Source organism: Mytilus californianus, unplaced genomic scaffold, assembly GCF_021869535.1.
Source record: "Mytilus californianus isolate M0D057914Y unplaced genomic scaffold, xbMytCali1.0.p SCAF_4, whole genome shotgun sequence".
In the NCBI taxonomy this organism is placed as follows: Eukaryota; Metazoa; Mollusca; class Bivalvia; order Mytilida; family Mytilidae; genus Mytilus; species Mytilus californianus.
The window spans coordinates 49,829,170-49,856,028 of record NW_026262690.1 but is presented as its reverse complement, the minus strand read 5'-3'; the positions used below and the strand labels follow the sequence as shown (position 1 = coordinate 49,856,028).

Below are 26,859 nucleotides of genomic sequence, written 5' to 3'. Positions count from 1 at the left end.
TAGAGGAAACAAAGGAAAAAAGTATGAAAACGGGTTCCATGTGATTGGTATTTCTTAAATTTTTCCTATTTTTGTTGTTATGAAAAAAATGAGTTATCCATAGGAGTTGAAGATCGTTGAATATTAAGAAAAAAGAGTTTTTTTCTAAGTAGCAAAACTGGAGGGATGCCATTAGTTCCCATTGGAAAACCATCACTCAATGTGATACGAGTACGCTATAACAGATGCAATTTTGTTTAATCATTTGTAGAAAACTACGTTAACAATTCATTTGGGATAAAAGATCCTAAAATGGTCAAACATTTTTTGCAGAAAAAAAGATGGACAAAGGGAAACAACTCCAATTTGGAAAATCGATGGTCACGTCCACGAGAATTGAACGGTATCAACAGAAAATGGCTTCCAATGTGAAAGCGAAAATTGTTACTCACAGTTTTAATGAGTTTTAGTCCCAATTCTTGAAACAATGACTTGAAAGCTGAACGTACTAGCTTGACTTGGCCCAAACTAAGAGAAATATTATGGGGTCTCATGTGATAGACATCCTGCGCCAAGGAATCTGGGCATCACTCACAGGAGGCTGGTTCTACGACCCTCATCAAAGCATCTTTTCCAATACTTTTCATTTGTATCTATGGATGTCATTACTTGTATTCCCACTAATTCTTCATCTTGTAAGTTAAAAATTAGAAACAAAAGCTATTACACATCTAAAAAGCAATAACAAAACGGATGCAAGTACTTCCTGCTATAAAAAAAAACCAACAGTATGTCGATTGACAAAATTATGAAGCAGAACTTTTATTTTCTGAGTAACCATGCCATATACAATGCATGGACGAAAGTATCCATTACTTGCAAATTTTCACATAACTCCATTTTTACCAAAATATTATTGTCTGATAATTACTTTACAGATTTAAATCAACTTCGTACCACCACTAACAAATGACTAAACATGCTAAAACATAATACACCTTGTAAATGGTCATATTTGTCAGTCATTACTGGTTATCACAGACATGAGTGAGAACTCCTTTTTTTGGGCAATATCTATACTGGTTTAAAATGTATGCAATTTTTCATGGTTTTATGTTTATAAATATTTCATAAAAATACCACATAATTTATTTTATGATTTTAAAGTGAATATACATTTATTCCAGTGCTGTTATTCCTGATCATTTTACAATTTGAAGGGTAATATATCTATAAGAATGTCATTCTTATATTATCCAATATAAAAGTGACATTTTGATATGAAGTGTAATTAAGGCAGATTCCATAAAAGAAAAGGAAATGTCTGTCTAAACAGTCAAGGGTGTAACTTGAATAAGTTATTAGAGAAAAATAACATACATGTGTTATTACAGATACTTTCTCTTAATATGTAGTAACATATGTTTGTTATCAGTGTACCATAAATTTTTTTATTTTCAGTGGGCACTTGGGAATTCTTGAAACTTGTGCAGTAACTTAATACATAACCTTGAAAACTAATTTTCCAATTCAATTAATAAATTTTTGATCAACTATGGTAAATCAATGAGACAAGGCTTTTAAGTGATAACTTAGCTGTAATAACAAGGCTTAGTTATTACAGGCATTTAACTTATTACATGAGACACTTGAAAATGACTAGGAAGCTTGCGCAGAACCTCATTACATGCTCTTATAATTATTTATTACAATAAATTAAAATACATTGTGATATATGTAGGAGAAAAGGCTTTGAACATGTTGAAGAGATGTAGAGAAGCTGTAATAACACCCTTTAGTTATTACAGGCATAATTTTTCTGTAATAACATGGGTGTGTTATGCATGATTGGCAAACTATGGGCTGTTATATCTTTCTAAAGTTTAATATACATAAAGACAATTATAATATCAATAGAACTAGTACACAATTTAACAAAATAAAGGATGTATAATGCCCCTTTGAAACATGTAACATACATATGTTATCACAGATGTTTGATTTCTTAGCCCTCAATAACAAATGTATGTTATTTTTCTCTAATAACTTAAGTTAGACCCTTGACTGCTACATGAACAAATAAATAAAAATAATACTATCTGTTATTTGAATGATAATCTGTGAACGTTTTAATGAATAATAATGTTAAATGATGTAAAAAATCAGTTATTGGATATGATTGTTTCCATTTAAAGTAGAAATTATCAAAATAAGTTGAAAAAAGGCTAAATGTTTGACAGAATTACTTCCCATTTTTTGACACAAGGTTCATGTGTTACTATGCTTTGTGTTGACACTGGTATAATGGTTTTTATTAGTGAAGTCTGATTTCAAACATCCCTGTTTCCAAATCTATTGTTTTTTTTAGTCAAAAACATCTGTGATATAATTTTTTTCAATTTCAAATATAGTGCTTCATAGCTGTTTGTCTGTCAATAAATCTTATGATAGCAAAATGTTCTTTAAATCTTGCCACATCATTGTAGGTACTTATATAAGCCTTTTTAAACTGTATTTCATAATGTACATTAAACAAACACACGTTGAATCTTTCAATAAACTTTATTTAATCAATAGTTTAATAAAATATGTTGCTAACATAAGTTCTGTCAAACTTGTTATAATCTTATGTTAGCAACATCATGAACATTTGGATGAGCTACAAATTAGAGTTATCAGTCCCGGGGTGAAATCTTGTTAAATGTCAGGCTGCGGTATTTTCAAGGAGTTTTAAAAATGACTTTCAATTAGGATAAGATCTCCAATGTTAGTTAAAAAACCCAAATATATATTGTCTGTCAAATTTATCTGATGTTAACAACATCTTATGATAGCATCAAGTCTGTCAAAATCTTATGTTAGCAACACTATTTAGTCTGTCAAATCTGATGTTAGCAACAATAAAATCTGTCAAATCTTATGTTAGCAACAATAAAGTCCATCAAATCCTATATTAGCAACAATAAAGTCAGTCAATTCTTATGTTAATCTTATGTTCATGTTGCTAACATAAGAATTTTCTGTCAAAATGTCTGTCCTTTTTGTCGAGCCTTCGACTTTAGTCGAAAAAGCGAGACATAGCGATCCTACATTCCGTCGTCGTCGTCGGCGGCGTCCACAAATATTCACTCTGTGGTTAAAGTTTTTGAAATTTTAATAACTTTCTTAAACTATCCTGGATTTCTACCAAATTTGGACAGAAGCTTGTTTATGATCATAAGATAGTATCCAGAAGTAAATTTTGTAAAAATAAAATTCCATTTTTTCCGTATTTTACTTATAAATGGACTTAGTTTTTCTGCCGGGAAATATTACATTCACTCTGTGGTTAAAGTTTTTAAAATTTTAATAACTTTCTTAAACTATCCTGGGTTTCTACCAAACTTGGACAGAAGCTTGTTTATGATCATAAGATAGTATCCAGAAGTAAATTTTGTAAAACAAAAAATCCATTTTTTTCTTATTTTACTTTTAAATGGACTTAGATTTTCTGCCAGGAAACAACACATTCACTCTGTGGTCAAAGTTTTTAAAATTTTAATAACTTTCTTAAACTATCCTGGATTTCTACCAAACTTGGACAGAAGCTTGTTTATGATCAAAAGCTAGTATCTAGAAGGAAATTTTGTAAAAAAATAAATCCATTTTTTCAGTATTTTACTTTTAAATGGACTTAGATTTTCTGCCAGGAAACAACACATTCACTCTGTGGTTAAAGTTTTTAAAATTTTAATAACTTTCTTATACTATTTTGGATTTGTACCAAACTTGGACAGAAGCTTGTTTATGGTCAAATGCTAGTATCTAGAAGGGAATTTTTTTTTTCTTCCAGTTAACATTACATTCAGTCTGCAGTTAAAGTTTTTAAACATTTATTAGATTCATAAACTATCCTGGATTTTTACCAAACTTGGACAGAAGCTTCTTACAATCAAAAGATAGTATCAAGAGGAATATTTTTATTGATTTACTTCCTCATTTTTGTTGAGCCTGCGATTAACAGAAAAAGTAGGCGAGACACTGGGTTCCGCGGAACCCTTACGAATTTTTCTTATGATAGCAACTTTATATTTGACGTGTCTTTCATTTAAAAAAATATGATGTGAATAGATTTATTTTTTGTCAAAAAGTCTTTATTTATATATTAGTATAACATGTATTCCAAAACACAAGTTCATTGGTGTTGATTAATGCCAAACATACTTATGGGAGTTTTTTTACTTATTATATGGAAGCTGCCTTATATATATAATTTTTTGTCAGGAAATTTGCCAAATACATGTTGTTCAACTTACTTTAATGGTAAATATGCATTTTTATTTCATGAGAAAACAAAAGCAACAGAAAACAAAATTATGACAGAAAAATCTAATAAACTTCAGACTATTCTACTACCTTTCAACACAAGGTTTAAACAAATTCAGCCATTTATGGCTTAAAGTTTTATTTTAGTGTGTTATTATATGAAATATCATATTATATTTGTATTAAATGTAGGAGAGGAATTCTTATGTCCATGCACTGTACATTTAATGTTTTTTTAACACAATTTCTTTTCAAGTCATGCAAATGTGAGTGATCCTCCATTATATTTATGAGGGTGTGACATTTCTCTCTAAAGTCATACTGCTTCTCCTTTTTTGATTAAAAAGAAAAGAATGTTATCTATACAAGGTTCAACCTTAACTCTTTAACAACTAAACCATGATATTTTACTTTTCCAAAAAAAACCAATCACTTGTCCAAATTTTGTACTTTGCTTAAGAAATTTCCAAACTGCCATTTTGGCACAAAATCCATCCATCCTGTCCAGGTTTAATTTTATTTTAAATACCACTTAAAGGTTTCCCCAGCATAAGCTGCTATACCCATCTCAAGTCTGGGAAAAACACTGATTCAGTTTTGATATACACTAAATAGCATAAGAATACAGAAAATGGACATATTTTTTACCCATAAACATGATAAAGAATCTCAAAAATTTCCATGATTTCACTTTTGATTGAAGGTGACCTTGATTATATACATTATGTCTCACATTCTTCAGTACTTTCCTAAATTAGCTAGGTTTCTCATGATTGGTCCATCAAAATGTGTGTTAATCATTGATTTGGCTGTTTATGAATACAGGGTTTACTAAAAATCAGTGAATATGAGTTTATTGTCAGGGCTGATTGTGATGATGATTATTGATAACAAGAGAAATAAATGAGGCTAGATTCTGTATTTTCCATGTTTTTGATTTTATTTCTTTACTTGCCCACCAGACAAGTACACTTCAGCTTTTACTTGATTGAGAATAACATTCAATTGTCCTGGGCAATGGAATAACCTCTTATGTCATACCCTGCCAATGATGCTGAAAAAGTGTAAGCCATGTTGATTCATTATCATAATGATATATAATTTATATTATGACAAAAAATCCACAAGCAGCTCAATATGTACAAACACTTCTGTAATCATAGCTGGTAAACAAAAATATATTTGCCAATCTTTAAATTTTATTTTTGTTCGTATATTTGTTTACGTTTTTTAACTTTCACGTAAGTTAAAAAATCTAATTTTTTCAAGTATTTAGTGTTCTGTTGCATTATTTATTTCTAATTTTGTAACTTAGGGTAATTGTAAGATGCTTAAATTTACATATATATTTTGTATATATATGTAGGACTCTAAAGTGCGATGGGGACGCTAAAGTACGATGGTCACACTAAAGTGCGATGGTCTGCGCTAAAGTGCGATGCCTCCATACGCTAAAGTCAGATGGTCCGCGAAAGTATAGACGTAAGAAACGTAGTTGGATTATGACGTTAACAGTCGTTTATACAAACCAAAAATGAACATGCCGGAAGATAGATTTTGAATATTTGATTTTGAAACAACTTTTAAACCAAATGTCCATGACTTAATTTTAGACCTAACCGTGCTTTTTCGGCTGAAGCAAATGTGTTTTTTTCGGGTGCTGGAAGAAGGAATTGTCTCCTACAGTCAACCATTTTACTATATAGATACAAAATAGGCTGCCACATGTGAAACAGGATCTGTTTACCCTTCCGGAGCACCTGCGATCACCCCCAGTGTTTGGTGGGGTTCGTGTTGCTTAGTCTTTAGTTTTCTATGTTGTGTCTTGTGTACTATATTTTGTCTGTTTGTCTTTTTATTTTTTAGCCATGGCGTTGTCAGTTTATTTTCGATCTATGAGTTTGACTGTCCCTCTGGTATCTTTCGCCCCTCTAGTATACGCAAAAGTACCCTGTTTCCATTGGAAGCGAACGGATACATTTAAATCATTGTTTACGTTGAAGCTTACTTTGCGGTCCCCGTTAAAATATTTTCGATTTTATTGAAAAGTAACGTCGGTAAAATAAAGGTAAAATTAAGAATGGAAATGGGGAATATGTCAAAGAGACAACAACCCGACCAAAGAGCAGACAACAGCCGAAGGCCACCAATGTGTCTTCAATGCAGCGAGAAAATCCCGCACCCGGAGGTGGTCCTCAGCTGGCCCCTAAATAAAATTGTGTACATGTTTTCAAAAGTAAATTATAAATTTTTGGCTATTAAAAACATTAGTTTGTACATTGTTGGAAAATATAATATGTATTTGCACTCGCTACGAAAAAGGAGGAAAAAAAAGCTCGGCGAACATTGCCTTTCTCTCGCATTGATAATAAAGCTTGTACTAATAAATGTTACTTATTCCGACAGTGAATGAATTTTGTATTTGTTATTTACAATGACGACTGTAAGGGGAGGTGTTCACATTACTGATAGACTTTGTGAACGGCAACCTACGCTAATTATCCAAATATTAAATACGCCCCAATTGTTACATTTACAGGAAATAAAGTATTTTGTGACACCTATATATTACCGTTTTAGCAATTATTGCGTGGTCGGTCTTCTAGAGTTAGAAACAACCACTTAAGCCTACCGGTAAATTATAATACAATCTATCACATATGTTATACCTGAGCCTACTAGCTTTTGAAAAAAGACTATTTTTTAACAGCCATGTGTTTAACGTTTTAAGTCCTCGAACCTTATCCTATTCATCCATCGCACTTTAGCGTGACATACCATCGTATTTTAGCAAACAAACAACCATCGCACTTTAGCGTGATTCACCATCGTACTTTAGCGTAAACCATCGCACTTTAGCGTGACCATCGCACTTTAGAGTCCTACATATATATCATCAAATGTTGGTGTAGGTTTAAGACACCCATTCTGTTTACATATACTTAGCTTTATGTGAGCATGCTATACTTCAAATTCATCTCTCATCAGTTTTCTGATTTCAGAATACTTATGTATTGATTCTTTCGCATAATGGATATGTATAACATTTTTGTGCTCCGTTGTAGCAAAGAGGGCATTAAGGTTTACCCTTGTCTGTATGTACGTCCCAAAATTGGTTTCTTTTCTCTTACTTTAGTATGCCTAAACGAAATGTTATGAAACTTATACTCAATGCTTATTATTACAAAACTCAGATCAATTTTCAAATTGGACTGGCATCACTGTTACCGTTCTGGAGCTATGCCCCTTTATGACGTTATATGCAAGCAGGGGCATCATTTGTGTCCCATGGACACATTCTCCCTTTTTTTTCCCCCTTTTATAATAAGAACTAAGAATCAGAGTTTTGATGATATCAAATTTGTGTTTTTTCTGGTTATTTTCAGACATTGGAACCATCCCTGGTAGTTTGGACAATATATTGCTGTGTAATAGGAGCTATATTCACCATCATCAAGATATTCAACTTTAGAATACATCATATGTTCGATACTAGTGAAGTTATAGAAGACAAATCAGACAAAAATGAAGAGGAAAATAAAGAAAACAAACCAGCAGTTATTGGGTTTGTATTATAATGTCACTGGTGTTACAGTCATTTTAATGTGCTGTTAATGGATTTCTTTTAAAAAAATTGTAAATTCACTATCATTTAAACATTTTTTGCCTCCCCTCAACAAAATCAATAAAGGGAGACAAGGTGTGCTGTTACCAGCAGCAGTGGCGTAAACAATGTATTAGTTTGTGATTTGGTCAATTTAAGTGGAACCACTAGTGGTAGGTCAACATGGTATTTGGTATGCAGTTGTATTAGCAATTGGCATTTCTCATTTATTCAGAGATTATTTGACCCTGCACCTACAGTCATGGTTCATTGACTTTGAATGTTTTGCATAGTTAACATGCTAAAGTTTAAAGAATTGCATTATAGTATCAAAACATCATAAAGGTGGAACATATCTCTGTGTCAACAGTTTATGTATATTAAATCCCTTACTGAAATTGTGGAAGTAAAGGGGGTATGTGTTTGCTTGGACATCTGTTCAACTGTGTGTCTGTCCATCCATCTGCTACTGTTGAAGTATTTATATCAGATTAAAACTTGTTTATTAATACATTAAGTTGAAACCTACACAATGTGTATTTGAACAGTCTGTCTGTATGACCCTAATTGAATGGTCATTGTCAGCCTTCTTTACAAATATTGGAATAACATTTAATATATATGTAATGAGTTGTTAAAATTTTTTTTTGTGCCTTATTTGGATATTTGACTATTGAAATCAATTTCATAAAAATATGAGTTTGCTGCTCTGTAGGGATTTTGTGCTGATATTTGATATGCCAATTAATTTCAAAGAGGGTGGTAATTACATACCACTTATGAGTTTTGCTCTGGTTGGCATATTTTTTACCTAATTATGTCCCTTTCATAAAAAATATCAGTATTCTCTGCAGTTGTCACCCCTCCTTTAGATTTGTTTTTCTCTTTGAAACATTTTATCAATATTTTTATAGATCTAGCAGTAATTCAGTACCAGTACAGATGTCCATAGAAGGGGAGGCAATAGAAATGGCAACAATACGACGACTGGATGATATAAATATTACTACATCTGATCCTAGTAATTCAAGTGAAGAGAAAAATAGTCAAGTGGAAGTTAATCTAATCAACAAACAAGGTAAACATTTTAGACAAAAATATTGTACAGGTAAAAGTTAGCATCTGGCTACATAAACTTAGTATTTGATGATCACATTCTTACTGTTACTAATTGTTATGATAGACACCTTGAAAAAATGTAAACAGTCTGACAAAAACTTGATTTTAATATATGTATATAGTTATTACAAATGTTGACATATTTTTTATGGACAACATGATACAGATTATAATTGCTTCCCAGGAAGTCTGAGATTAAGGGAGTTGCATTCATGATGATGATATACACAATAGTTGTGTTTGTGATTTGCAGGTAAAGGTAGTCAGGCTCCCTTGGCTGAGCATGAAACTGACAGTATAGATCAACAACAAGATGATTCATTAAAACAAATTCATGACTTTGGAACAATCAGTTCAAAAGGTAACAAACATATATGTTTATAAAATATTCAACAGGGATAGTGATATTGTTCCTTGGAGAAATATGTCTTTTCATTTAAAAAAAAACAAAGGTAAATTAGAAAATGGTTATTTAACATTAAAAAAAATTCAGATTTGACAATGAAAAGTTTGACTGTAATTTTTATACGACTGCAAAGCGGTCGTATATTGGTATGACGTTGGCGTCGTTGGCGTCGTCGTCGTCCTGCGTCGTCCGAAGACACATTGGTTTTCGCACTCTAACTTTAGTTTTACTTTAAGTGAATGGATCTCTATGAAAATTTACCATAAGGTTCAATACCACAAAAGGAAGGTTGGGATTGATTTTGGGGGTTATGGTACCAACAGTTAAGGAATTAGGGGCCAAAAATAAGCATTTTTGTAACTTCCAGACATAACTTGTGTGTTAGTGTATGGATCTCTCTGAAATTGTACCACAAGGTTCTATATCACACAGGGAATGCTGGGATTGATTTAGGGGGTAATTGCCTCAAAATATTAGGAATTAGGGGCCAAAAAAGGGGCAAAAAACAAGCATTTATCTAGTTTCATGACAATAACTTGTGTGTAAGTGTATGGATCTTTCTGAAATTGTACTACAAGGTTCCATATCACAAAAGGAAAGCTGGAATTGAGTTTGGGGGTAATTGCCCAAAACGTTTAGGAATAAGGGGCCAAAAAGGGGCCAAAAATAAGCATTTTTCTAGTTTCTAGACAATAACTTGTGTTCAAGTGTATGTATCTCTCTGAAATTGTACTGCAAGGTATAATACTACAAAGGGAAGGCTGGGATTGAGTTTGGGGGTGATGAATCATAAGGGGGTTCAAAAAATTTGGGGGGGGGGGGATTTTTTTTTTTTTATTTTTTTTTCCTTTTTTTTCCTTTTTTCCTTTTTTTTTCTTTTAAAATTTTCCATTTTAAGTTGGTTATTTCTGTTTTATATTTAAAAGCAAATAATAATGATATTGTAGGAGATACACACCAAACAGGATGTGTAAATTATTATATAATAAGTATTGTGCAATAGCAAGAAATTTTCAATTGCACAGTATTGCACAATAGCAAGAAATCTTCAATTGCACAGTATTGCGTAATAGCAAGATATCTTCAATTGCACAGTATTGTGCAATAGCAAGAAATATCCAATAGCACAATATTGCGCAATAGCTAGAACTTGTCAATTGTACAGTATTGTGCAATAGCAAGAAATATTCAATTGCACAGTATTGTGCAAAAGAAGATACTTCGTATAAATTGCTTATTTCTTGACCAATTTCAGTGGGGTTTTATTCTTGAATTCTTGGGGTTCTTTGATATGCTGAATCTAACCATGTATTCAGATTTTTAATTTTTGGTCCCCATTATCAACTTTGTCCACATTGAGGTTAAAAGGGTCCAAAATTAAACTTTGTTTTATTTCATTAAAAATTGAATTCTTGGGGTTCTTTGATATGCTGAATCTAACCATGTATTTAGATTTTGGATATTGGACCATAATAGGTGAATGTCCAATTTAAAATTTTTAAATTCTTAGACCACATTCATTCTGTGTCAGAAACCTATGCTGTGTCAAATATTTAATCACAATCCAAATTCAGAGCTGTATCAAGCTTGAATGTTGTGTCCATACTTGCCCCAACTGTTCAGGGTTCGACCTCTGCGGTCGTATCAAGCTGCGCCCTGTGGAGCATTTTATTATACTTTAAACTCTGAAACATTACTTTTTAGTCCCCTACCGACGAAGTCAAAGGGGACTTTAGGTTTGCACTCTGTCCGTCTGTCTGTCCTTCTGTCAGTCCGGCAAATCAGCTTTCCACACTTTTTTTCTTTGTTCTTGAAGATTTTATTTGATTTGATTTTTGGCGTTTTAACGCCACTTTTAAGCACCGCTTTTGGGCTATTTTCGTGGCGGCCAGTTTTTATTGGTGGAGGAAGCCGGAGTGCCCGGAGAAAACCACCGACCTTCGATAGGAAAACTGGCAATCCTAGTCAATTAAGAATGGAGACGAGTGCACCCGCACGAGTGGGGTTCGAACTCACAACCTCAGTGTTGACTGGCTAGTGATTACAGTAGTAACTACTTAGACCACTCACTGTTCTTGAAGATGTTGATTTGATATTTGGTATAGTTTTATCATGACAAGTTATAGATCAAGTTCAAATTTTGTTCCAGTCTGATGATTTAATCCAGAGTTATGGACCATTACTCTGGACCAGATCTAATGTTAGAGTACTATGTTAAACCATATTTCTGTACAAAGGGAGATAACAAATTTTTTAAAAGACATTCTTTGTTCAATTATTTGAAGAATTTTTTTGGCAGGTTTGTTAGTGATTTAGTATAAACTCATTTTCTGAATGCTATATATATAAAAAAAAATTATGAAGAAAAATCCTTTAATTAGATAATAATCTATTTTTATTATGTATATATTTCAATACATTACATTGTGTAGATAAAAGTTTTTGACATTTTATAGATAAGTTACAAATCTATATTAGTTTGTGACAAATGAAAGAAAAAATATTTGGAACTATTAATTATATTTGATGATAATTTGAAAATAGATATACACTGTTTTACATCATATCTAATTTTAGAGAACTATTAATCATATCTAATGTTTTTTTCATCATGCTTATACGATATTGATTGATAATTGGTATATAGTTTTATCATGACAAGTTACATATCAAATTTTTGTTTCGGTCTAATAATTTTGTGCAGAGTTATGGTCCTTGGACTTGAAAAATTCACTCATATAATCAGTTTTCCACACTGTTTTAAGTCATGCTTGAAGATATTGACATGATATTTACTTTTTGTTTACACCATGGCAAGTTATATAACAAGTTAGCATTTTGTTCCAGTATAATGAATTTTTACCCGGTAATGGACTATGTATTGCCATGCAATACTCTCAGAATGCTTGTTATTTCTGAAACTGAAAAAAAATATTGCCATTTTAAAGACTTTATTTGAATCTACATGTATAACAATCAGTCAGCCCTATCTGTAAATATACAGACATAATTAAATGACATAAATTTGTTAAAGGTCTTTTACAAATACATGTATTGATGTTCTTTTTGTCTTAAGAAAACTGTGAGGCATTTCGTCATTCTGAGAAAAAACAGGGGTTTGATTTATCAGAAATGTTTTGAATATTTTCATTTTGTTTTCTATTACAGAGGATAGTTCTGACAAAGATTTAGCAGGAGGTAGTCAGATTACCACAACAGCTCATGTAGAAATAAATCATCACATTTCTGATGGAGAATTAGAGGAAGGAGAAATCAAAGCTGTCAATCATAAACATGAAGATTCTGATTCCGATATGTCTCCTCATGGTAAACATCGAATTAAAAAGAGACGCAAAGCTGTAAGACGAGCTCAGAGTGATGTTGAAAGAGGTGAATACTATCGTGAAAGACCAAGACAAAACAGATCTAACATGTCACTTCCCCAAGGTACAAAATTATCGGAAGTTAAAATTGATATTAATGATGAAATTGCGAGTGGTAATATGTTTAGACCTAGAAGTGAGTGTATCATACGACAAAGAAAACATAGTAGACCAAATTGTGAGATGATGATTGTTGAATTAGAGTCAAGTCCAAAACATGCAAGGAGAGATGATATTTCAGAAAAAATGGATGCTGATGATGAAGCTGATAAACCAAAGTATAGAAGAAGTATGTCCCAAGATGGTGCATTCATGCCTTTTAAACCAAAAGCTTTTTCAGCAGGCTGTGGTTTAGACTTAAAATCACATTCAAGTAAAAAAGAAGCAAAAGACAGTAGTAGAACTAAAGACTGTGAAGAGGAAAAAGGAAGCAAAATGTCTAAAGACAAACAATCAACATCTAAAAATAGTTCATGTGATGTACCAAAGAAAGAGAAAACATATAAAAAGAAATCAAGACCTAATAGTGCAGGCGATATCCATAAAATTTATGCAGATAAACACCAGTCGGGAAAAAGTAGTAAACCTAAAGACCTACCTTTATCTCATAAACAATCACAAAAGGTGAAGGACATTGATGGTGCTTCTCAGAAAAGTAGTACTGTGGGACTTGATTGGTTGTTTAGTACTGACAGTGATTCTGTTTCATCTGGTGAAGGTAAGGTTAAAGGTTATAAGGCTTTCGGAACAGTTAATATTTAGATGCTACAAAATTATAGATTGACACACTACAAAAAAATCCATATGAAAGATTTGACACTATATTTTAAATTCTATTATAAAATAGATTAAGTTAGCACTATGGTAAATTTAAATGGGTAATTATGGTTTGGGGGAAAAAATGGGGGGGGGGGGGGGGTAAAAAGAAATTGTGGGGGGTCAATTTTTTCTCATTTCAGATTTCAGAAATTAAAAAGAATTATTCTTCAAATATTATTTTTTTTCAAATTTCAAATATTGAAAAATTTCAAGAAGTAATCTTTAATTGCACAGTATGGCGCATTAGATTTGTAAAATCTTTGACCACATTTATTTATTTGTTATGCCGAATCTAACGATGTATTTAGATTTTTAATTTTGGATCCAGTTTTCAAATTGGTCTACATTAAGGTCCAAAGGGTCCAAAATTAAAATTTGTTTGATTTTAACAAAAATTGAATATATGGGGTTCTTTGATATGCTGAATCTAAACATGTATTTAGATTTTTGATTTTTGGCCCAGTTTTCAAGTTGGTCCAAATTGGGGTCCAAAATTAAACTTTGTTTGATTTCAACAAAAATTGAATATATGGGGTTCTTTGATATGCTGAATCTAACCATGTATTTAGATTTTTTATTTGTGGACCCCGCTATCAAATTGGTTCATATAGAGGTCAAAAGGGTCCAAAATTAAACTTTGTTTGATTTCATCAAAAATTTAATTATTGGGGTTCTTTGATATGCCAAATCTAACCGTGTATTTAGATTTTTAATTTTGGGTCCCGTTTTTTAAATTGGTCTACATTAAGGTCCAAAGGGTCCAAAATTAAACTTAGTTTGATTTTAACAAAAATTGAATTCTTGGGGTTCTTTGATATGCTGAATCTAAACATGTGTTTAGATTTTTGATTATGGGCCCAGTTTTCAAGTTGGTCCAAGTTGGGGTCCAAAATTAAACTTTGTTTGATTTCAACAAAAATTGAATATATGGGGTTCTTTGATATGCTGAATCTTACCATGTATTTAGATTTTTTATTTGTGGGCCCGCTATCAAATTGGTTCATATTGAGGTCAAAAGGGTCCAAAATTAAACTTTGTTTGATTTCATCAAAAATTTAATTATTGGGGTTCTTTGATATGACAAATCTAACCGTGTATTTAGATTTTTAATTTTGGGTCCCGTTTTTTAAATTGGTCCAAGTTGGGGTCCAACAAAATTAAACTTTGTTTGATTTCAACAAAAATTGAATATATGGGGTTCTTTGATATGCTGAATCTAAACATGTATTTAGATTTTAGATTTTTGGCCAAGTTTTCAAGTTGGTCCAAATTGGGGTCCAAAATTAAACTTTGTTTGATTTCAACAAAAATTGAATATATGGGGTCTTTGATATGCTGAATCTTACCTTGTATTTAGATTTTTTATTTGTGGGCCCGCTATCAAATTGGTTCATATTGAGGTCAAAAGGGTCCAAAATCAAACTTTGTTTGATTTCATCAAAAATTGAATTATTGGGGTTCTTTGATATGCCAAATCTAACCGTGTTTTTAGATTTTTAATTTTGGGTCCCGTTTTTTAAATTGGTCTACATTAAGGTCCAAAGGGTCCAAAATTAAACTTAGTTTGATTTTAACAAAAAATGAATTCTTGGGGTACTTTGATATGCTGAATCTAAACATGTGTTTAGATTTTTGATTATGGGACCAGTTTTCAAGTTTGTCCAAGTTGGGGTCCAAAATTAAACTTTGTTTGATTTCAACAAAAATTGAATATATGGGGTTCTTTGATATGCTGAATCTAACCATGTATTTTGATTTTGGACGTTGGACCATAATAGGTAAATTAAAAAAATTGAAGTTCTTAGACCACATTCTTTCTGTGTCAGAAACCTATGCTGTGTCAAATATTTAATCACAATCCAAATTCAGAGCTGTATCAAGCTTGAATGTTGTGTCCATACTTGCCCCAACTGTTCAGGGTTCGACCTCTGCGGTCGTATCAAGCTGCGCCCAGCGAAGCATTTTATTGCAATTTAAATAGAAGGCACAGAAATTGGCTGCCTTTATTAAAAGATATATCATGTTTAAATTAAAATTTCAGTTGAACTAGATTCACACAGAGATCACTTTATGTCTGATACCTCAAGTACAATGACTAATGAAGGAGACAGTACAATTGATACTAGTCCGCAATTTCCTATCAAGTATGAAGTCCTAAAGGAGACAGACACACCTACTCCAAGTACACCTAGTGCTGATGAACTTGAGACAATGAGGCAAGGTGCCATGCATAAGCGGCCTGATACACCTACTCCAAGTTCACCTAGTGCAGACGAACTTGAAATGATGAGACAACAAGGTGCGATACCAAAGCGGCCGTCAGCTAGGCCACTCCCTCCTATACCCAAACCTACACCTACAGGTAAGGAGAAATATAAAAAATGAGATGTTCCTGTCTACCTATCTTTTGATTTTATCCTTGTAGTAGATGTTTTTAAGTGCCCTCTGATGTAAATGCCAAAAAAAAAATCATTTAATTTCAAAAGTTCCTGTAAAAATAAAATGTTATTTTAGCCTTTTGATGTACATTTCACATGAGTTACAGTAAAACCTCTACTAAGATGGCTATTAACAACAGAAATTTTCAAACTGATTCCTTACACTTTGTCTATAATCTACTGATTGAATAACTTTCACTTTTGTAACTGTTTTAGACAACTGTGGTAGGTATATTGTGTTAGAGGTATAATGTGTTGTTCAACACTAGGTATATTGTGTTAGAGGTATAATGTGTTGTTCAACACTAATTTTACTTGTATGGGTGCTAGAAGTGCATATCCCTTTTTGTTTAAAACATGTCACATGTTTATAATTATTATAGATGAGAGCGCTGCAGGAAGTCCATCTTCTGGAGAGTTACCAGATCCTGAAGACTTCAGACGGAAGATTATGGAGATACTCAGTGATACGTCTGATAATCCAGAACAAATGAAGAAACTTTTTAAAGTTGTTATTGAAGCCAAAGGTGTGTTTGGTTGTCTTTCTTATGAATAAAAAGAAAAATCATATCCTTTGATTCATTTCTTTTTACTAATTGTAAATTCTTGATTCTAGAGTTTTGTTATTGCTTAAAAAAGAAAGAAAATTAACTGTTGAAATATGTTTACACCCTACAGAGACAATTCAAAGTCCACTCTTTTGGGAGAAACTTAATATTTTAAGACATAAGTTTTCCTGCACACTAGTTCTAATGTTCTACCTTAGAGACAAAAGTAAAGAATTGTTGTAAAACAAGAAGAGTGGTGCATTTGACCCTTCCTTTACTATATATTTAATTTTGAACTTCAAAGTAAAAGTGGTAGAGTTAAATCTGCAATGGGAGCTGCATTGTGTATTTTACACAATCCAAACTACACATTTGAAGATATTTTGAGGGGGGGAGGGGGTGTATTACGGAGTGCAATATTTTAGATAACTTTGAGGAATAAATTCTTCAAAAGTCCTAAGAAAACATTGTAAAAACAGGTTGATTGTTTCAACCAAAACTATTGAAAGATCAAGATAAGACATTGAATGACTTTCATTTATATATTTCTTGAAAAGTATAAAATCTTAATTTTTTACTCAAATATTTATTACAGGGAGATCAGGAAGTAGAGATGGCAGTAGTCCTCGACGAGACAGAACTGCTAGTAAGAATGGAAAAGTTACTTATTATGTTCTGATAGGTATTCATATGACTAAATACACACCTAAATATACATATGTTAAACTTATTGCTATTCACAAATCATCCAGCAGCAGATAATTTATGAATTTGAATGGCAAAAAACTACCATTGAATGTATTTCTTCTTAAAAAAAAACTATTTACATTCCGAGATATATATATTTGAATAAAAATTATTCAGTTGATCAGCTGAGGCTTAATCAGGAATATGAATCTTAATCTAATAATTAATCATAGGGGTCTTTACATTCAGTGGAAAATATTTCATACATGAAGGATGAGAACAAGTTAACAATATTTGTGGATCTCAGAAGTTGTTGCGCTGGGTTTAATAAACATACCTTTTTTACTTCCACTTGAAAACAAAATCATATTATAGGTTTAGTATGAAATTTTGAAATTTATGAATTTCCCTGGAGATTTGACGATTGTTTCTTTAAGGTGCAGACAGCATTACATTTTCCCAACACTTGCTTTGGACTTATTATGCATACAGATAATTTGGTTGTATGTGACAAATGCTTACATAAATGACCAAATAGACCTCTTCTCTTTCTATGCATGTCTTGTATCTTATAGGATTCCAGAAATCTGCATTCTTAATATATAATAATATACTGTAAATTCAGAAATTATTGCGCACATTTATTAATGCGATTGTTGAAGAAAAGACAAAAATGCGAGATTAATTATTGCGATTCTATCAAAATCTGGATACAGTTATATGTATTCGATATCAGAATGCGAGTTCCAATTATTGCGATACTCACCCAGTCGCATTATTCGCATTAATAAGAACCTCGCAATAATTTCTGAATTTACAGTAGTACATAAATGTATAGTTTGATGTTAACATGGGTTGATGTAAATGCAATAGTTTCATGAATTACTTGGAAATGTTAATAATTAAAGGAACAGTTCTTTTATTGATGTTCCTCATCATGACATTCACTGAAATGGTCTTAAGCAATGAACTATCTCACATCTTACAGCCAAAATAAAGAGAATAGTGCTTTTATTGATGTTTCTCATATTGACAAAAACTGCATACAACCTGTAGTAAATTTGTACTTTGATGAAATTTAAATTCTAGGTTTGCCTTTACCAACAAAATCCATGTAAATTGGTATCCCAGGAATAATAATAGATCCACAGTACATATATTAATGTTGTAATGTTATTTTAGGTAAAAGTAAATCTGACTGTGCAGAAGATCCAACAGGAGAAAGTACACCAAGGTTAGGAGAACATGATAGAGGTTCATCAGATTCTAAATCAGGGTCACCTACAGAAAGTTCTGCTCTTTTACCCTCTGTTAGTATAGCTTCGGCAGCTTCATCTCAGATTAAAAGGCATGGCAGGTAACTATAACATCTGACAAATTCCTGCCTTCTGTAATAAGGGCTTCACCAGGTTTATCTCAGATTCAAATGCATGGCAGGTAACTATAACATCTGACATAGGACTTAGTTTCTGTAAGGCCTTATTTGGCCTAGAGTATCCAGTCCATTGTTATAAGATAAAAAGTTTTTTTCAATTTGATGTATAGAAATGTAAGAAAATGAAATAAAATTATCTTTGTAATGCTTTTCTTATAAAGCGTTGACATTTAAATCCTAAATAGGCTAAAATAATAAAAGTTGACAAAATCTTCTGGATTACAACCACATTTAGGTCTAGGAATCATAGAGCACAGGTTTTGAAAAACTAAATATTCAAGTCAGATGGATAATTTCTTGAAACAAATATAATGATGAAAGACCTTTTTTGTCTACACATGCGCTGCATGTTTCTGATGCTAAAACCTGATGGAAATTGGCCCTGTTTTCATTGAATTTTGTTGAAAATCAAAATTTGTTCTATTTATGACGTCATGAAACAATTGCTTATATGTAAATTTTTTAGCTAAAAGAACTTATTCCTATGTAGTCATTGTTTAACTTTTCTTTCATTGTGATAATGGCAAATAAATCCTGATTTGAAATTTTTTCTAGAAAAAGGGGCCATATTGGGACCTTATCGAACCTACCCTTTTCTTCCTTCTGTTAGTTTTTATGTGAAAGTTTCATCTCAGATAAATTGGCAAACCAGGCAACCATACTCTCTGGTAAATTTTTGCTTTCTGTAAGGAAAGCTAGGGCAGCTAAAGAAGTGGCAGGTAACTTTACCATCTGACAAATTTTTGCCTTTTGTTAGGATAGCCTCAGCAATATCTCAGATTAAAGGGCACGGCAGGTAACTATAATATCTGACAAATTTCTGCCTTCTGTCAGGATAGTTTCAGCAGCTTCATCTCAGATTAAAAATAAATGGCAGGTAACTATAGCATCTGAAGAACATTTTATCCTCTGTTAGTTTAGCTACAAAAGCTTCATCTTAGATAAAAAGGCACAGCAGGTAACTATCATCTGACTTAATCTTTTGCCTGATAGCCTCTGCAGCTTTATCTCAGATTAAACGGTATGGCAGGCAGCCATACACTCTGGCAAACTTTTGCCTTCTTATAGCTGCGGCAGCTTTAACTTAGATTAAGAGGCATGGCAGGTAACAATACCATCTAATTATAGTTTGCCTTCTGTAAATAACCTTTACCTGCTATAAAAACCATTACCTGCAATAAAATGCATGCCATCACTTTGCTTTGTTTTTAGTTATGATGGTTTCAGGTAGGACAAATCTTTGTTTGTAGTTTATGAATTCTATATTCAATTTCTATAGTTGGGTAAGTTTGACATAAGTATCAATATCATCACTGTAAATATAACCTTCTAGTTAGGTAAGTTGGACATAAGTACCAATATAATCACTGTAAATATAACCTTCGTTATTTTCTAATTCGTGGCCTCAAGCGCAAATAAAGTATTTATGAACAAAAACTCAACACATATCTATGGGAAACAGCTAGCCTAGACGAGTGCAGCAAAGTTTTATTTTTCTAATTATACAACTGTCCTCAATCACTTTGCCAGCACACTAAGACCGCTGCAGCATACATGTCTTACAAACATATCTACAAAGAAAAATAATGAAATAGAATTTGTTCATATCATAAAACAATATTTACATAATGTTCTTTCAAGATCTGCATAAAAAACGTAATGCGTTTACAATAATTAGAAATTAATACAAAACATTTTCACAGGGGGGGGGGGGGGGGGGGGGGGGGGAGGGAAACTTTACTGCACTAAGACTGAGCTTTGAATGGTCAAACTATGAAAATGTATTTTCAATGTAAACTTTTACTGCGAATGACCAGTCCATGCTATCATATAAAGAAACTTTAAACTCTTAACTTTGTTAAGGTGACTTATTGTTATGCTAAAATAATTTAAATATTATTGTAAACATGAACACATGTTCCCAATATAACAACAAACCCATATGCTATTGATAGTTAATAAATACATTTAGGTTGTTGACAGCAATTCGAAAAAAATAGTAAAACATTATAACTAAATATACCTTCTTAGTTTCAATAAATCATAAAATATCATGTGTGTTGAACAAAAATTTGTAGTATAGATTATCTTTTCTTTCAAACATAATCTTAACTTACAGTAAAAAAAGAGAACGAGGAGTAGGAAAGTCAAGAAGACGTGTAAGACGAAGTGGTTCACCACCTGGTAGTGTGAGGGACAGCGTGAGAAACACTGGGAAGTTCCATACTGCTGCATCTCATGATGATACAACTGAAGGAGCTCTTCATTGGTTCCAAGATGAAAATGGTAAACAAATTTTATTTGATAGTTGTACAAATATTTTATTTACATTGTATAGATTAAATGGTATAGCAGTAAAGACACACTGTTTCTTAAAAGTCCGTCAGAAAATAATGATTTAAAATATGACATTATTTACTTTGTATTTTTATAGGAAAATGGTATTCCTATAGCTTTGGAGAAAACAGTTCAGGATTAGCTTTTACAGCCAATGAAACTCCTGTAGATAATAGTTTTTGGTCAGACAGGTAATAATTACATTTAATTAAATTACTGTACATCTGTCAGTCAACACTTGTTGATGCCTTCATAATTTGTCTTGATACCTTTCAAAGGAGTATGTTTGATAATGCCCTAAAATGGCCCCTACTTCTAGCTTCAGTTTCAAATTAAGATCTAGGAAATATGACTTTTTTTTGAAAATTATGTATTAACCCTTAGACTGCTACGCGCGACTATTGTCGTTTCCGTAACTAGTTTTTGTCGAGCCTGCGACTTTTGTCGCAGAAAGCTCGACATAGGGATAGCGATCCGGCGGCGGCGGCGGCGGCGGCGGCGGCGGCGGCGGCGGCGGCGGCGGCGGCGTTAGCTCACTTCTTAAAAGCTTTATATTTTAGAAGGTGGAAGGTCTGGATGCTTCATACTTTGTATATGGATGCCTCATGTTACGAAGTTTCCGTCAGTCACATGTCCAATGTCCTTGACCTCATTTTCATGGTTCAGTGACTACTTGAAAAAAAAGTTAAGATTTTTTGTAATGTTAGATTCTCTCTTATTATAAGTAATAAGATAACTATATTTGGTATGTGCGTACCTTGCAAGGTCCTCATGCCCGTCAGACAGTTTTCACTTGACCTCTACCTCATTTCATGGATCAGTGAACAAGGTTAAGTTTTGGTGGTCAAGTCCATATCTCAGATACTATAAGCAATAGGTCTAGTATATTCGGTGTATGGAAGGACTGTAAGGTGTACATGTCCAACTGGCAGGTGTCATCTGACCTTGACCTCATTTTCATGGTTCAGTGGTTATAGTTAAGTTTTTGTGTTTTGGTCTGTTTTTCTTATACTGTATGCCATAGGTCTACTATATTTGGTGTATGGAATGATTGTAATGTGTACATGTCTAGCGGGCAGATGTCATTTGACCTTGACCTCATTTTCATGGTTCAGTGGTCAAAGTTAAGTTTTTGAGTTTTGGTCTTTTTTTCTAATACTATGTGCAATAGTTCAACTATATTTGATATGTGCGTACCTTGCAAGGTCCTCATGCCCGTCAGACAGTTTTCACTTGACCTCGACCTCATTTCATGGATCAATGAACAAGGTTAAGTTTTGATGGTCAAGTCCATATCTCAGATACTATAAGCAATAGGTCTAGTATATTCGGTGTATGGAAGGACTGTAAGGTGTACATGTCCAACTGGCAGGTGTCATCTGACCTTGACCTCATTTTCATGGTTCAGTGGTTATAGTTAAGTTTTTGTGTTTTGGTCTGTTTTTCTTATACTATATGCAATAGTTCAACTATATTTGGTGTATGGAAATATTTTATGATCTATTTGGCAGTCACGCAGGTTTTATTTGACCTTGACCTCATTTTCAAGGTTCATTGCTCAGTGTTAAGTTTTTGTGTTTTGATCTGTTTTCTTAAACTATAAGCAATAGGTCAACTCTATTTGTTGTATGGAAGAATTGTTAGCTGTACATGCCTGCCTAGCATGGTTCATCTGACCTTGACCTCATTTTCATGGTTCATTGGTCAATGTTTAGTTTACTTGGTTAATGTTAAGTTTATGTGACAGTTGTAATAAAGCTTTATATTTAGGACTATCAACATAATATCAATGATTAGTAAAGAAGGCGAGACATTTCAGCGTGTGCACTCTTGTCTAACACAGTTACCATGGAACGAGTGGAGTCAATATTATGAGATTGCAGCATTTTAGACTTGTATGGATTTCAATTGGTTAAAATTCTGCGTATTTTTTTCGAGTTTCTCTTGACTTTTAAATCAGCTATAAGCAATAAAACCAAAAGTGAAAAATTTTGATGAAAAAAGTAACAAAATGGCGGATAGTGTTTGGAGTGATGGCTAACAAACTCAGAATTATTTCAATGATAATGACGTGATAGTGGCGCCAGATTTGAAGGATTTGGACCAGAACAAAAGATATGATAGATAAAAATTGAAACATTCTAGCAAATCTGCCAACAGAAGACTTTTCATGCAAGAACCACTGGGATTTCCCAGACGATGTACCAAACGGATGGACATGAGACAGGATTACGATGTTTATCATTTTGCCGTTTAACTGTGAAACAAAATTGATCACTGACATCGACAGTTCCGAACTTTGTGTTTGTTTAAGCTTATCTATTGACGAAACTGTTATCAATGAACCTGTTCATTGGTTAAACTTATTTGAATGTGGAAGTAAAAGTTGTCGCAGTGAAAGTCAGAAGGAAAATAGTCGCATAAAAAAGGCAGCTGGTGCGAGCTAAAAGTTTTTTTTTGATAATCACAATGAAACTACCGGTAGTTCATAAAAGAGATTTTCAATAATATTGGTTCAATTCTAAAGTGAATGATACTTTTGTAAAGTTATAACATTGATGGATTCGTAAATAAAACTTAAAATTTAAAAAATTTACCTTTGTTTTCCTCTATTTGCACCTATACAGGTAAAAAATTACCAAAGACACACAAAAAATAAAATATATAAAAAATACAGAATCTAACAATACTTTTTTATATAACTTTTATTGATGAGTACTCAATAATTACAAAGATTGGCACTCATACCACATCTTCTTATTTCTATATATAGCAATAATAAGTACCCAGGTAAACATGTTTATTTCGTCAGTTATTAACAATTTATTCAGCAATACACAAAAGTACAATAGAAATGAATGCAGCAGTCTAAGGGTTAAAGTTCTTGTCATGATGTCACAAATAGCACACATATTGATTTTCCACATAAATTAAAGAAAACAGGTAAATTTTCATTGTTTTTTTGGACTGGAAACATAGAGCCCATGAATCGACAAGAAAGATCTTTTAACAATTTGTTTATTGTAACATTTTACATATCTGATTTGAACATTTAGTTTGTCGAAGCCTGCGCTGTATGTTTCCTAGGCCTAAATTTGGTAGAAATTCAGACGATTTTGCCTATTTCATCAAAATCTCTACTTTTGGTCTCTTTGGGTTGTAAATATTAAGGCTTTAAATGAAAAGCTACTCAGAAAAGGCTTTATTGCACTTTCCTATATGTCCACTGGAATAATTTTTTATCTTTGAACAGTGGACTTAATATTTGGGGCCATATACATGTATGACCCACACCGAACTTCCTCCTTTGAAGAAAGATTTTCTCTAGTCATGTTATCATTTGACACACATTTGGAGGGGAGACTTTTTACAAGTTTCACTTAATTATTAGTGCTAAATGGATAGCAGCTTGATTTGATGCCTCATACCTTTCAATTTGAATGAAAGTTTACTTTTAGTAAGATAATGGATTAGTTTGTTTACTAGAAAATTTGGGAAATCAAGGATTTGGGGGGTGGGCAGTGAGGGGAGAGTTTTATCTTTACCTTGTATAAATTCAATTATTGAATATATTATTCTAATAGTAAAAACATTAATTAGGAACCATATTTTAGTAGGATGCTTGTACAAGTATTAAACTATTTGCTACTTGAATAGCAATTTCTGTTTGTTGGGGTCTGCAGGTTTGAATGAAAGTTCACTTTTATCAAAATCTGCTAGTAGTTGATCATCAGAAACTTCACAAATAGGAAACTGCCTTCTTATTACTGTGGAGGTATGTGAGCCTGCTCTTTGTTCTTTCTTTAAGCTATCTTATTTACTTTACAACAGAAGAAAACTATAACAATTAAATAAAATGACACTGGTCATAATTTTGTAAAACCTAAGAATAAGCATTATGTTGTTTTGGACAAAACTAGATGTCTAAATTATATACATTGGACTTATTGAATGAACATGTTCAGTATTTTCTATAGGTATCATGCATGTTAAAGTGCTATTTTGATATTTTACTGAAGATGCTTTGTTCAATTTGATTAATTTATTTTTGTGAGTACCAATTTTCGTGGATTAAGGATTAATTGAATTTTTGATGATATTTCAATACATGGTTTTGCCAAAGTCTGCATACAAGCTTAAAGAAAGTTTGTACTTTGTTGAACATTTAAATATGTGGTTCATCTGTACCCATGAAATAACAATCCACCGTAGTAAGACATTAACATAGAAAGAAGAGTTTCTATGCCCTTTCAATGATAGTTATGTTTTTATCGTTTGAAATATTACAGTTGGAGTAATTCATCTAGTGGATCTGGCTCAACTGTGATGATTGATTCAAAGACAGAAGATAAAAAAGATGAACCAGTCTTACATGAACTTGATCTTCCAGGAACAGTCACTCGTCAAACTATTGAGGAACTTTTAATGACAAGAAGAAGAATGGCTGGTACAGCATGTGATAGTTCTGCAGATTCTGATTCATCAGGAAAAGCAAGCATAAAAGAGGCAAAAAGAAACCATTTCTACAAATTCCAATATCTTCCAAAGAAATTTTTAAAGATTAGATTTGATCGATTAGCTTTATTAGCATTGTTAGACAGGTTAGTAATGATAAATTTCCTTCATCTGTATAAACAGGTCACCTTTACTCTAGCTGAAATGAATTGAAATATAAGGCCAACAAAAATATATGTGATTGCCGCCATAAAAAAGGGTTGGTGGGTTGGGATTTTTTCGGGAGGCAGAAAACAGACATATATTTATGACTGAATTATACAGTCGACTCTCTTTATCTCGAAGTCAGCCGGACCAGAAAAATATTTCGAGATACCCGTAGTTCGACTCAAACGAATACCGGAAGTTTGACAGACCAAGGGGCACAACTCTTGCTTAGCTTGGTAAAGCTAAAATAAATCCGGATGAATATGGGAAGGGGATCGATATTCTGGTCTCATATCGATGGATTTGTATGTTATGGTCTTTCATTATTATAATAACATTGTTTTCACTTATTTAATTATTTCTTTGAACAGTTACAATTTTTCCCTGTGGCTTTTATCCGAGAGAGTAATTTCCAATCGATCTTAGCGTTATTTAAGTCATTTAAATGTGACGAAATTGTTTATTCTCAGAAACAAGAGATTTTAGAAATTTAGATGTATTTTTATTTTCTTTTATCTCAATCTTTCTTTTAAAGAAAAAATACAAAAAGATAAAAGACTCCGAGTGAGTAGTTTTTGTGTGATCACCAACGGAAGTCTTAATCCCCACTTTATACACATCCAAGCTCATCAGTGTAAATCATGATTAATTTAATTAATTTTTTTTGTAAACATTTTAAATAATTTTTCATAAACTTTAACAATGTATCACTAATTATTTATCATGGTGATAAAAGATAATCTTAGGTAAACACTCGTGGAAATAGAATGTCATAAATCAATACAGTGGTCAGTGACCGGAAATTTAATTACACGTGTATTGTCAGATTAACTCTTCAATCCATTTAATTCCCGGAGGTCATGTTTTGACATATGTGTATTAGTTCGAGATAAATAATGAATTTTGAATGCTTTTGTTAACCTTGGGACCGTAAATTTAGTTCGACTCAACTGAATTTCGACTCATCCAATTTCGACTCATCAGGAGTCGAAATACATATATTTATATGGAACAAAGTTCAGGACCACGAGAAAACTTCAACTCATCCGAAATTTCGAGTCTACCGAGTTCGAGACAATGAGAGTTAACTGTATGTTGAAAATATGTAATAAAATTGTTTATATAAAGTTGTTGGCC

The 26,859-nt window shown here is 32.4% G+C and overlaps 1 protein-coding gene across 4 annotated transcripts in view; it reads left to right on the top strand.

The window, feature by feature from the left end:
* Window positions 1-386: 386 nt before the first annotated feature.
* Window positions 387-26,859, top strand: part of LOC127738202 (pecanex-like protein 1) — a 66,998-nt gene continuing 40,525 nt past the window's right edge. The window contains exons 1-12 of one of the 4 annotated variants that reach the window (XM_052249360.1): window positions 387-674; window positions 7,671-7,849; window positions 8,803-8,966; window positions 9,261-9,368; window positions 12,582-13,514; window positions 15,657-15,977; window positions 16,437-16,580; window positions 17,197-17,247; window positions 18,471-18,522; window positions 20,843-21,009; window positions 21,158-21,251; window positions 25,350-25,661. In XM_052249360.1, the coding sequence (XP_052105320.1) occupies window positions 522-674; window positions 7,671-7,849; window positions 8,803-8,966; window positions 9,261-9,368; window positions 12,582-13,514; window positions 15,657-15,977; window positions 16,437-16,580; window positions 17,197-17,247; window positions 18,471-18,522; window positions 20,843-21,009; window positions 21,158-21,251; window positions 25,350-25,661 (2,678 nt within the window). In that variant the 5' untranslated portion in view covers window positions 387-521. Of the gene's footprint in view, window positions 675-7,670; window positions 7,850-8,802; window positions 8,967-9,260; window positions 9,369-12,581; window positions 13,515-15,656; window positions 15,978-16,436; window positions 16,581-17,196; window positions 17,284-18,470; window positions 18,646-20,842; window positions 21,010-21,157; window positions 21,252-25,349; window positions 25,662-26,859 lie in introns of all 4 variants that reach the window. The other 3 variants (XM_052249358.1, XM_052249359.1, XM_052249357.1) reach the window with 3 other exon arrangements.